The 11150-nt window shown below is 42.5% G+C and overlaps 1 protein-coding gene across 3 annotated transcripts; it reads left to right on the top strand.

Annotated features, from left to right (window-relative positions):
* Nucleotides 1–543: 543 nt before the first annotated feature.
* Nucleotides 544–7866, top strand: LOC124200835 (tubulin alpha-8 chain-like). Of its 3 annotated transcripts, XM_046597165.1 has the most exons (17): nt 544–701; nt 910–1277; nt 1509–1872; nt 1946–2758; nt 2987–3109; nt 3232–3546; nt 3615–4118; nt 4624–4684; nt 4761–4781; nt 4923–4955; nt 5020–5142; nt 5248–5549; nt 5645–5884; nt 5965–6108; nt 6186–6329; nt 6419–6582; nt 7468–7866. In XM_046597165.1, exons 7-17 carry the CDS (start codon nt 4116–4118, stop codon nt 7601–7603), a joined length of 1371 nt encoding a protein of 456 aa, XP_046453121.1. In that variant the 5' UTR covers nt 544–701; nt 910–1277; nt 1509–1872; nt 1946–2758; nt 2987–3109; nt 3232–3546; nt 3615–4115; the 3' UTR covers nt 7604–7866. The 3 variants fall into 3 exon arrangements, with proteins under 3 accessions (XP_046453121.1, XP_046453120.1, XP_046453119.1); XM_046597164.1 differs by having other exon boundaries at nt 1946–3109; nt 3597–4118; XM_046597163.1 differs by having other exon boundaries at nt 1946–3109.
* Nucleotides 7867–11150: the final 3284 nt, after the last annotated feature.

Below are 11150 nucleotides of genomic sequence, written 5' to 3' on the forward strand. Positions count from 1 at the left end.
AGCTTCACATCGGTGAAATTATTTTTCGTGTTACTCAATCCTAAACCTGTCATTTTTAAATCGATGTGTATTGTTTACCTTGCACATCAAATATGCACTTTTCGCCGTAATTCACCTTGTCTTTTTCTGATAAATTTCTGCGTAGGATGAAAAATCAAAACTATGTCTATATTGTCTAACCTATCCGGCAACATTTCTATGCAGTCAAACCAAAAGTAAGCAAAACCAGAAAATCCAGAAAATTTCAAACCTTCGCGCCAGACGAACGCGTATTTTTTTTTAAATCAGTATAGGCTATCGGACATTTTTTTATTGTTATGAATCGAAAAGCCTTGTGGCGATCAAATCCGTGAAATGGTCGCCACAGGTTTTGGTCGTTTTCATATGGAATACTTTGGTAACTTATAAAAATGATATTTTATTAACATTTTTAAAGGATATTGTAAATTTTGTTTTGAGCAAGAGTATCTTTTGGCAAGTAGATGGCGCTGACTGATAACCATTTGTCTGTAACTGTATGTAACCACGTAATAGACACGTGTCTAGTCGTCTAGACCAGTCGCACGAGACACTAGTCACATACGCAAAGGCACACTGCATTGGTACAATCTGTCAACAAAGCCCAGACTATAAACAATCGCGCTGTTTTCCGCCAGGATTAGTGTAAAACTAAAAATTTTATTTTGGGATGGAATCTTGAGGTAGGTCTAAATATTTCCGTTGCAAAATGAAAAATGGTACAAAGCATGGAAAGCCGGAAATATCTCTGGGGAAATTTTGTATTTCTTCACTATGAGCCCAATGCTGTTCCCGTGTGGCCTACTTTTGCTTTTGTCTGATCGTGCTTAGCAATGCCGGCACTACACTAACGATTTTGTTTGCTGTTTTTTTTTTAATTTTCCCATCTAGATATTGCAAGATAAAACTATGGAAAAGCCAGGTGTACCATGCCGTTGTTCTAAGAGTAAGAACAGGTGTGTTGCTTGCAAACCTGGGCAGGCCCTTGATCTCGATGCAGCCCTGCAAGAACTGGGTGCCCTCAACGGGGCAACTGACAAGCAAGAAAACACCCTGAGACATAGACGGCAAAATGAGCCCAAAATTTGCTTTGAGCAAAGTCCTCCAATTTGGATTAATAGCTCTACCTCAATTAGTACTAATAATGTTGTGCCTGCATTTCCACTACGGGTGGATACAGAGTACATCAAAGACCCACCTCAACAACCACCAAACTCTCCAGTATCTCCTCAGTTACCATATGAGCAATTTAGAATGAGGTAATAAAATATTGTTTATCTTATTATTTTTATTTATTGTGAACAAAGGAAAGAGTTGATTTCACAACCAATTGAGTAATGCACAACAAATTGGAAGCCAGATATGGTTTGTTTTCATTTGAATCAGTGATTTAAAAGTTGGTTTTTAAGATTTTTGATGATCTTTTTTAAAATCTATATTTTTCACAACAAATTTATAACAATTCCAACTAATGCTTCTTTCATTTACAGGGAAGATCCTCTACCCCTGAGATGCGAATGGGATAATCGTGGCCGTAGGGTTAGTATGAAAGGGCGACAGCGCATGCTTTCGGGACCGGATAGTAGCAGCAGTCACAACGACCGATATTCTGAACGAATGAGAGACCGAAGTAGTTGGTCACGACCATATCGCATCCCTCGACCCAAGTTGCTCAACATGGGCCACTGTTCCAGAATACGGACCATCAGTGCTTTATTGCATGAAGAGTCTGACGTCAGATTACCCACAATTAGAGATACTAGTCCGGTCGCCAACACGGCCGAGCCAAGATTGAGAGATATGAGCGATGCTCTTAGGTGCATGGCCATTGGGGAAGGTCTCACGAAGACTATAGTAAGTCTTCTATTTATTAAAAAAAATTAGTATCGATTCACTGATATCATTTGTAATATTTGTCTGTCGACAGGATAATTCTGAATGTAGTATGAATTTTCCTCGTTCCCGTTCGGCGGAGAACCTGGAACGCCGAGTGATGGATGTGGCAGCCACCACTTTAGATGTCGTCTCAGAGAAAATTGAAAAGCTTCATGTGAATTGAAGTGCTCGCTTACTACCTATTCGTCCAATCAACCGCCCCAAAATCTCTTTGTATCTCCCTTTTTTTTCTATCTATTTTCTCTTGTTTTGGCATTTGCTGCTCAAAATTGTTTTTTTTATTTTTATTTATTTATTTTTTTTTTGCTAGGAAAAAATACTGTTTACAAAAACTGCCAAAAAAATTTACCAATTAAAATCTAACCATCTTTCTCTCGTGAAACGTTACCTGATTTTTTCTCGGACTAGATGACTAAAGCCGAAATTTTTTCGGTTTTGCCGGTTTGATTGTGAAACAAGATTACGTGGCGAATGGCTAAATACCAACCATCACTTGCATTCCATTCATCATTAAATTGGCTGATGGAAGCTCATTCTTGCTCTCACTTTTGAACGGCGCCTTGTTTCTCCGACGTCCTTTTTGAAATCGCTTCACTGTTTTTGTCTTTGCAAGGAGAAAAAGAGAATGGTGGGTTTGGGGGAGCTATTTAAAGTGGCGAAAAGATGAGACGAATAATAGCAAAAAGGCCGTCTTTCAATCTCTATCTCTCCCTTCCTTGTAAAAGTATTGTGGGAATGACGTAATACAGTTTCGACATGTTTCTACTTGCTAAAGGCCGTTTGCTCCTCAAAGTACCTACTTTAGCACACAGCTGGAGTTAATTGGGTCTTTTCATAACAACAGGTGATTTAACGCTCATGTTTTCTGTATGTATCACGAGTCAATTCTCTCATGTTCACCTGGATTTTTCTTTCTCGTTTTGTGGGAGGTGAGAACGACCAGGCGAACGATAGTGAACGATGACGCCCGGGTCCTTGGTGGTTTTCTGCCCATGTGTCCTTGGAAGAAAATTCTTTTCTTTTCTGGCAACATAATTTTTCTCTATTTTTTATTTTATTTTATTTTTTCCAGTTCAGCTCTTTTCCAGCCCCGCATTCACGTACCGACGCCGGCCGGGGCCACTGAGCTTATTTCGTTTTCTTTGTGGGTTACGCTCCAATGGCCGAGCGGAAATTCAGCGTCGCATTCGTGCCGGTCAGACATGCATGTTTTTTTTGTTTTTTTTTGTTTTTTTTTTTCTTTTCTTAACTCGTAAGAAATAGTTTTAACATTTGAAATTTAATCATCATCAATTTTTATGGATTTTTTTATAAAAGAATATTTCCAAGGGTACCTGGAGTTGGAGAGCCTGTATGTGTGCAACATTGATAATTTTGCAATTGACGGAAGAGAATGTCGTGCGCGTTCTCGTTAACGGCGGACGTGACAGGTTTGCCCATGGGGCTCCAGAAACCGTACTATTTCAACCAAAAACCAAGGCGAAAGCGAAAAAGAAAAGAGAAGAAACAAAAAATTGTCTAGTGAACAAGAAGTGCACCTGTCTGGTCATCGGTTCCGGTTGGATGTATAGCCGCCTTATACAACATTCAGGCTGATGAAATCAAACGACAAAAAATATATATATTGGCCAGGTATGTTTGTATGAACGAAATGAGTCATGGAATCATGTTATTTTTGTTAGTTGTTTTGTTTCCCGTAGTGGATGAATCAGTGATGGAAGCGACGTGCGTATACGAATGAATCGAGCATCGACTCGAGGAAACAATGGCAAAGAAGAAAAGGAAACCCGAAAGAGGCCAGCAGACATTACCAATGGGGGTGGGGTAATTTTTTTTTTTTCGGACGTGTTGCCCGCTGGAGGATGACGGAGGCTATAAACTCGATGGCGTCCGCTGGCTGGTAGCTCCAGTTGCGCTTTAGCAGCCACCTGTACCGGTACGACTCGTTCGAGCTCACGAAGGAGGAAGCCACTTCCTTATCAACACCTTCCCCCCCGACTCTACGGTATAGCCAAGACCAGTCCATCTGGTCCAGCTTCTATTCATCTTTCCAAGAAAGTGAAGTGGTCGTGCGACGAAAGAGGTCCAGCGCAACTAGCCATTGTCCTAACGGGCTGCCCTCTCGAATCGTGCGCATTCGCCGCCCAGCCGCTTAAAGCTCCGCTTCTTTGACTTTATTCGCTCAACAACTCGACAACAAAATGGTTAAGTACACTCTATTATAATATACTCTTGTGCATCTTTTATATTTATCATTTGAAAGCGATCGAAGCTAATTAAATTTTGTGATTCGTGATAATTCCGTAACGCCTTGTGAAAATAATAAGTAGCGTTTCGGGTGATTGGCATGATGAAGGTTTTGTTCAATTTTTTACGATTTCCTTGGACCTCAACACGTCTCGGTTCACGCTCGACCGATCAGACTTCCCTTTTTTCTTTCTTTTTTCTTGGACGTTTTCACACGTGGGATGGGTTTTTTTGGTCAGAAATAAATAAAAATGAAGGGTGGGATCTTGGCCATTGAGTCACGCTTGCCTGAAAATTGGGGGTAGTTGTGGTGGTATCGGTGCGCCATCTGGTCGCCAATGGTCGGAAATGAGCTTACAGGTGTTTTGGGGGACTTTTAGAAAAAGATAAACATTCAAATTAATAACTTTTTTGACTTTGTGTAACTAATTGACTAACTCTTTGTGTTGTTTTTCGATACAGCGCGAGGTGATTTCTATTCATGTTGGCCAAGCCGGAGTCCAGATGGGCAACTCTTGCTGGGGTAATTTATCTATCGTTAAATTTGCCATAAATAAATAACAGTTTTCTAACCGAAAAATATCTTTACATTATTACAGAATTGTATTGCCTGGAACATGGTAAGCGAAGTTGGGTGGACCTGATTTTCCTATAAATTTCGTTTTATTATTGAAAAATAATTACGAGAATAAAAACAAAGAAATGATTTTATATTTACGTATTTTTCTATCGATTCATTTTTTTGTTTTATTTCAATACAGGAATCCGACCCGATGGCATTCTCTCTGAATCCCGTAAGTAATATCTTTTCTATTTTCAAAATGACTTTGGGATCTCCAACAATAAATTCCAAATTAGGTCCACCTCAAGCGAGCGGCGGAAGTAATTCACCCAGCACGTTTGGAACGTTTTTCAGTGAGACGGCCAGCAATAAACAAGTGCCGAGAGCGCTTTTCGTCGATTTGGAACCGTCCGTCGTTGGTAAATATGATCAAAGATGGCCGTTGTAACGTTATTATACTACCCAGCAGACGCACCTTCTTTTTAACAAGCGAATTTTGTTATTTTCTATTGCGATGTAAAAAGACACGGTTCGCACGGGCACCTACCGTCAGCTGTTCCATCCGGATCAATTGATAACGGGCAAGGAAGATGCAGCCAATAATTACGCTCGAGGTCATTACACGGTCGGTCGCGAGATCGCCGATGTTGTCTCGGATCGCATCCGCCGCCTGGTCGAAAATTGCGTCGGCCTCCAGGGCTTTTTGGTCTTTCACTCGTTTGGAGGCGGATCGGGATCGGGATTCACTTCGCTGCTGATGGAACGCCTGTCGGTCGATTACGGCAAAAAGAGTAAATTGCAGTTTTGCGTTTATCCCGCTCCTCAGGTATTTTCACCAGCTTGCTTATCCCCAAATGACTATGCCCCGAAGGTAATTGACGCTGTTTTTATTTTTTATTTTTTATTATTATTATTACGAAGGTATCCACGGCCGTTGTTGAACCGTACAATTCCATCTTGACTACCCACACGACGCTGGAACATTCGGATTGCGCTTTTATGGTGGATAACGAAGCTATTTACGACATTTGCCGTCGTAATTTGTCTATTGAACGACCCACTTATACCAATTTGAACCGTTTGATTGGTCAAATTGTTTCCTCCATTACGGCCTCGCTCCGTTTCGAAGGTGCTCTCAACGTCGATTTAACCGAGTTCCAGGTATTTACTACTTCTGTTCGGATGTCATTGGCTTACAACTACGACAACGTATATTTAAATTATTTTTACTTTTTTCTTAGACCAATTTGGTGCCTTACCCGAGGATTCATTTTCCGTTGGTGACTTACGCCCCCATGCTGTCGGCCGAAAAGGCCTATCACGAACAATTAAGCGTCGCTGAAATCACGTCCGCTTGTTTCGAGCCCAACAACCAAATGGTCAAGGTAAAACCACTCAAGAGTTGCCCAGTTAATATGAACCAAAAAATTAATTTTTTCTTGTTTTTTTCTGAATCAAAAAGTGCGACCCTCGCAAAGGGAAATACATGGCCGTTTGTCTGCTGTACCGCGGTGACGTGGTGCCCAAAGACGTCAACGGCGCCATCGCCTCGATGAAAAGCAAACGGACAATTCAATTCGTCGATTGGTGCCCCACCGGTTTCAAAGTATAGACAGAGACACGACATCTAGAAACACAATGAACAGAAATGGTTTTGTATTAATGGCACACATCTGTTCCCAATTTCTATTTTAGGTGGGGATCAATTATCAAGCGCCGACCATCGTTCCGGGGGGCGATTTGGCCGCTATGCAACGGTCCGTCTGCATGATATCCAACACCACTGCCATTGTGGAGGCATGGGGCCGGCTCAATCACAAATTCGATTTACTTTACACCAAACGAGCCTTCGTTCACTGGTATATATCAAATCATTTTTCTATTTTTTGACTAGTTTTTATTTTCTCACACACACACACGTCAGCGCGTGTTATTTATAGATAAGGGCGGAGAAATAGAATATTTTTTTGAAAAGGTCTTGGGGTGTGTACACGTTGTCCCGGCCGGAAATAAAAAAAAAAAGCGTCGTCGTATCCTAGTCAGGAACATCCTCGTCGACCTGCTTCCTGGATGGTGGCAATTTTATGATGACGTTGCACTTCTGCGTCACCGTCAGTCAAGTGTCAATATTAACGAAGACTTGTGTAGTAGTTGTCGACGCATCCGTAAATAGATGGTCGCCGGGTTCGATTTTTGCATGCGGAATCATCTCCGCGACGACGATGACGACGTCGACGGTTGTCCTCCTCCAAATAGAGTCGCTCAAAACGTGGCCGATTTCGCTCTCACGACCGTAGTGTGTCGACGACGACGATCGTCTGTACGAAATTTCCTAGTCGACTGGCCGTTCCTCGGTGCCACTGACGTCAGTTCCAAATTCGGAATGGAAATCTGAAAGAAAAGAGGCTATAAATGTAGCATGTGCGGAAGGGGGGAAATTCCCTTTGATTTACACATGACTTTTTGGGTCCCGTGTGTTTGTTTGCCAATGGTGGTGGTAGGGGGGCGATGTAGAAACTTGGATGAAAGAGCTGTGCACGAGTTCTCACGCCCGCGCAACCTTTTAGCGGGAAAAAAACAGCACTTAATATCTCTAGCTATAGCAAAACCCCGGCGTCGTGTAATGTGTTTTTACTGGTTGACGGAACTGGCGGTAAAGTTGAAACTATTTTTACTGTCGTCACACAAATGTCAGCCTTTGTTGTCAAATGTTTCATTTTCCCCTTTTTGTCGTTCGTTTCAAGGTACGTGGGCGAAGGGATGGAGGAGGGCGAGTTCTCGGAAGCCCGCGAAGATTTGGCCGCTCTTGAAAAAGATTACGAAGAAGTAGCCATGGAGGACTTGTCCGACTCGGATGGCGTCATCGGCGATGAATATTGACCGAGATGAGATGAAGAAAGAAGAAAAAAATAATAATAATAATAAAATATTTTGTTGGCGTTTAAAATAATCTCTTTTTTTTGTCTTTTTATCTATCAATGGCCTACATTTTTCATTTCTGACAGATGTGTTTTTTTTTAATTATTTCTTTAATCTTTGAATTAAATTTCCATTGGCAGATGTAATGGCTTGTTCGTGTATACCGAGTGTGTGTTTTTTCTTGGGTGGTCATTAAACGAGATTTTTTTGTCTATTGTCACCGAGTGGACTCACGATGATGACGTCATTTCAGTTTATTTTTTGATTTGATTTTCGTCGGCCTGCACTTGACGTCCTGATCGATCTACGTGACGTCATGACCGTCCCAAATGGAATTAGATCTAGCTCCTTATAGTTGTTTCCCTCTTTTCTTTTCAATGACCCCCTCCCACGCGCCAATCAATACTTCCGGTGCCTAATAATATTGATCCCCAATTTCATTCACTAGAGCGGATAGGCTCTTATTGGTTTGTTAGGCTTCAGTGCGTGTGTGCTCACGAGGATCGATCTTTTGGAACGCGCTGCTGCTGCGGCTGATATAATGACTTGGCACACGACGAATGTAGGTCCCGGTCTCCTTATGTCATCTCCATAACAAAAAGGGGGGGGGGGGGTGGAACTCCCCCGCACGTTTCTCCGTCGAGGGTTGTGAAGAATAAATCCCCTTTCCCCAAGTAAAAGAAGAAAAATCAGAATGAAAAAAAGGGGGAATTTTTATATTTTTATTTTCTATTTAGGCTGCGATAACAAGGCGTTGCCATGGCGACTGAAAGGGTCGATGCCGCTTTCGATCGACGCCCACGCTGGGAATGTGTCGACAATCTAGGTCTCTCTCTCTCTCGTCTCCTCCTCCTCCTGGCACTCATTACGTATAGACCCATAAGATTGAATTGACTGTGTGTGTCTAGTAGGCTATATCTATCGGAGAGTGGGTTGCTGCACGGAACACGGAAGGCTCGATCGATAGGACCGGAAATTGAAACAAGAACTGGTTTCCGCTGCCTCGCAAGAACCGTTGGAGAAACTTTTATGATTTTTCTCTCATTCTTTTTCCTTTTTTTCTTTTTTTCATTGAGGCGGAGGGCCTCATTCACAAAGACATGTATCCCCCCTTCCTTCCTCCTTCTGTGGGAAAAAGGGAGGAATGGATTTTCATTCATCTCGCCCATTCTCTCTCTCTCTCCGATTTCCCCCTTATATACGTAGACGTACATTCAGTCGCTGTTGCTGCTGTGGTTTCGAATATTGCCAAATAACGTGGAAGAAACGAGACTGGAGCGAGCGAGTCCCAGCGCCCAAAAAAGGAAGTCGAAATAATCCGAGCGGAAGTGAAATTGTATTTCCCTTCCAACCGTTTCTTCGTCCAACGACTTTTCTTTTTCTTTTGCGGGAGGCGCATATAACCAGCACAGCACAACCTACGCTCGCGCTCGAGGATATGTACACACCAACCATGTCAGCTCCTTCCTCCCCCCCCCCCCCTCCATCCTTGTGTAGTTTATAGGGAGATCTATTTAGAGTCGTTGTCGACGACCGGAACCGGAAACCGGAAGGCGTGGCGTTGTTATTTATATCCGTCTTTCCTTTTTGCCTTGGGCGGGTGGGAGCTTAACTTATTGTCTTTTGCCGAGACGACGCAATAATATACGTGGAGAGAGCATCTATAAGTCTACGTCCATGTATATGCTATAGGCTATATTATAGTCGAATGGAGAAACCATTGGAAATGGGAAAACGAAAAAAAAAGGGATGTGATGTCTTGTGTTGTGTGTAAGGATCTTTTTGTCATCCCACCATATCATGCAGGGCAAGAGATGGCAGCGCCCACATGTGTGTCTTATTATTCCCATCTCTAGCCCATCATTTTTCAACGGTCTCTCTCGGCTATCTTTGGCCTATTCATTTATTTATCTTTCCGCTAGCTTATGCGTTTTTCTCTTTTTCCTTTATTCTCTGCTGTATATGTAACGCTTTTCTTCTTTTCGATTTCGAAATTTCCTTATTTCTTTCTTTCAACCGGAATACATACATACATACATTGGCCGTCGACGTGATTTCTTTTTCCAACTGAAGAAGAAACGATACACATTCACGTTCTATTTTCGAATCAAACGGAATAAGCACATCTTTAAGGTTTTCTTATCGATCGATCGATTGGGAGTTATACTGCTGCTGCTGCTGGCGTCTAAGTTCACGTCATTGTCGAAATTATCTGCCATGCCACTCACGTTGTTGTTTTGTTCGACAAACAGATTGCCCCGATCACGGACGCTCTATACTCTAATCTTTTGAACTCTGCGTGTGTGTGTGTGTGTGTACACAGTTGTGTATATAGAGAGAGATGAGAGAGCGTCCATTCAACATTTCCAAAAGTCGCTACAGCACAAATAAAAGGGTGGGGTTGAAATAACTCTAGTAGATATTTATTATTGGGTCCGGTTATTATTGTTATTTCGAAAGAAAAGAGAAAAAAGAGATTTGATTGCACCGAGTTTTTGGAATGCGCTTAGTCTAGTAGTAGTATAGCCAATAGCGAGTCGCCATCAGTGTTGCTGTGTGTACAACAGTTGCTTTTTTTGGTCATGCGGAAGTTGTTGTTGTTGAATGGCCAATAATCAACTGCGCCAGAGAAATGGAGAGAAGCGTACGGGAATCTAATGCTTGTGTATGCCGTAATAACAATAATCGTTTTTACTTGTGTAGATATAATGCCGGGGCAATAAAAACGGGTAATAACTTATTAGTTCCCCGTCATTTAATTTCGGCCGTCTTCAATTGTCAACGGAAATAATCGAAAGTTTATCGATTTCAACTTTTATGTAACATAATAATAAAAAAAACCCACGCGATACGAAAATTTTAAAAAAAAGTAGATGTTGACTTTTATTTCTTATCTTTTGTCTTTTGTCTTTCTCACTCACTGGCGTTTATATTGATGTTTTCTTCTTCTTGTTTTTTTTTTGAATGAAAATGCCCGTGAATGAATTGGAAGACGCGGGCGAAGGGGGTGGAGAGGGAAGGGGGATTTATATAATATAGTATGTGGGTGTGTGGGGTGTTGATGCGCGCGCGCGCGCTCACCATTTCTCTATCTTAGCTATGTATCGCGTCCCCAAGTGGGCGTCGGGACTATAGAGTTGCTGCTGGCTGGCTAGCTGCTGGCTGCCGTTGATGGCGCGGGATTGATCAATGAATGCACAGCGCCGCCATCATAGACCAGCTCTCTCTCTCGTCTCGTCCCTATAGCTTTGGCTCACACGCTATATACGACGCTTCCAGCAGTTTCCTTACCCCACCCTCCTCTCTCTCTCATACAAACAGAGAGAGAGAGAGATACACGCACGCACGCACGCCGGGTGGGAAACAAGAGACTCGCTCGCCTCCTCTCTCGCCCAAGGTCGCCGGGCGTGAATCAAAAATGGCCGCCAGTGTGTAGCTGTAGCTGTGTAGCTGCACTGTATACTCGGGCCGTGAAAGGTATTGATCGCAAAGCCAGCGGGACTAGAAA

This window comes from Daphnia pulex, chromosome 8, assembly GCF_021134715.1.
Source record: "Daphnia pulex isolate KAP4 chromosome 8, ASM2113471v1".
Lineage (NCBI taxonomy): Eukaryota > Metazoa > Arthropoda > Branchiopoda > Diplostraca > Daphniidae > Daphnia > Daphnia pulex.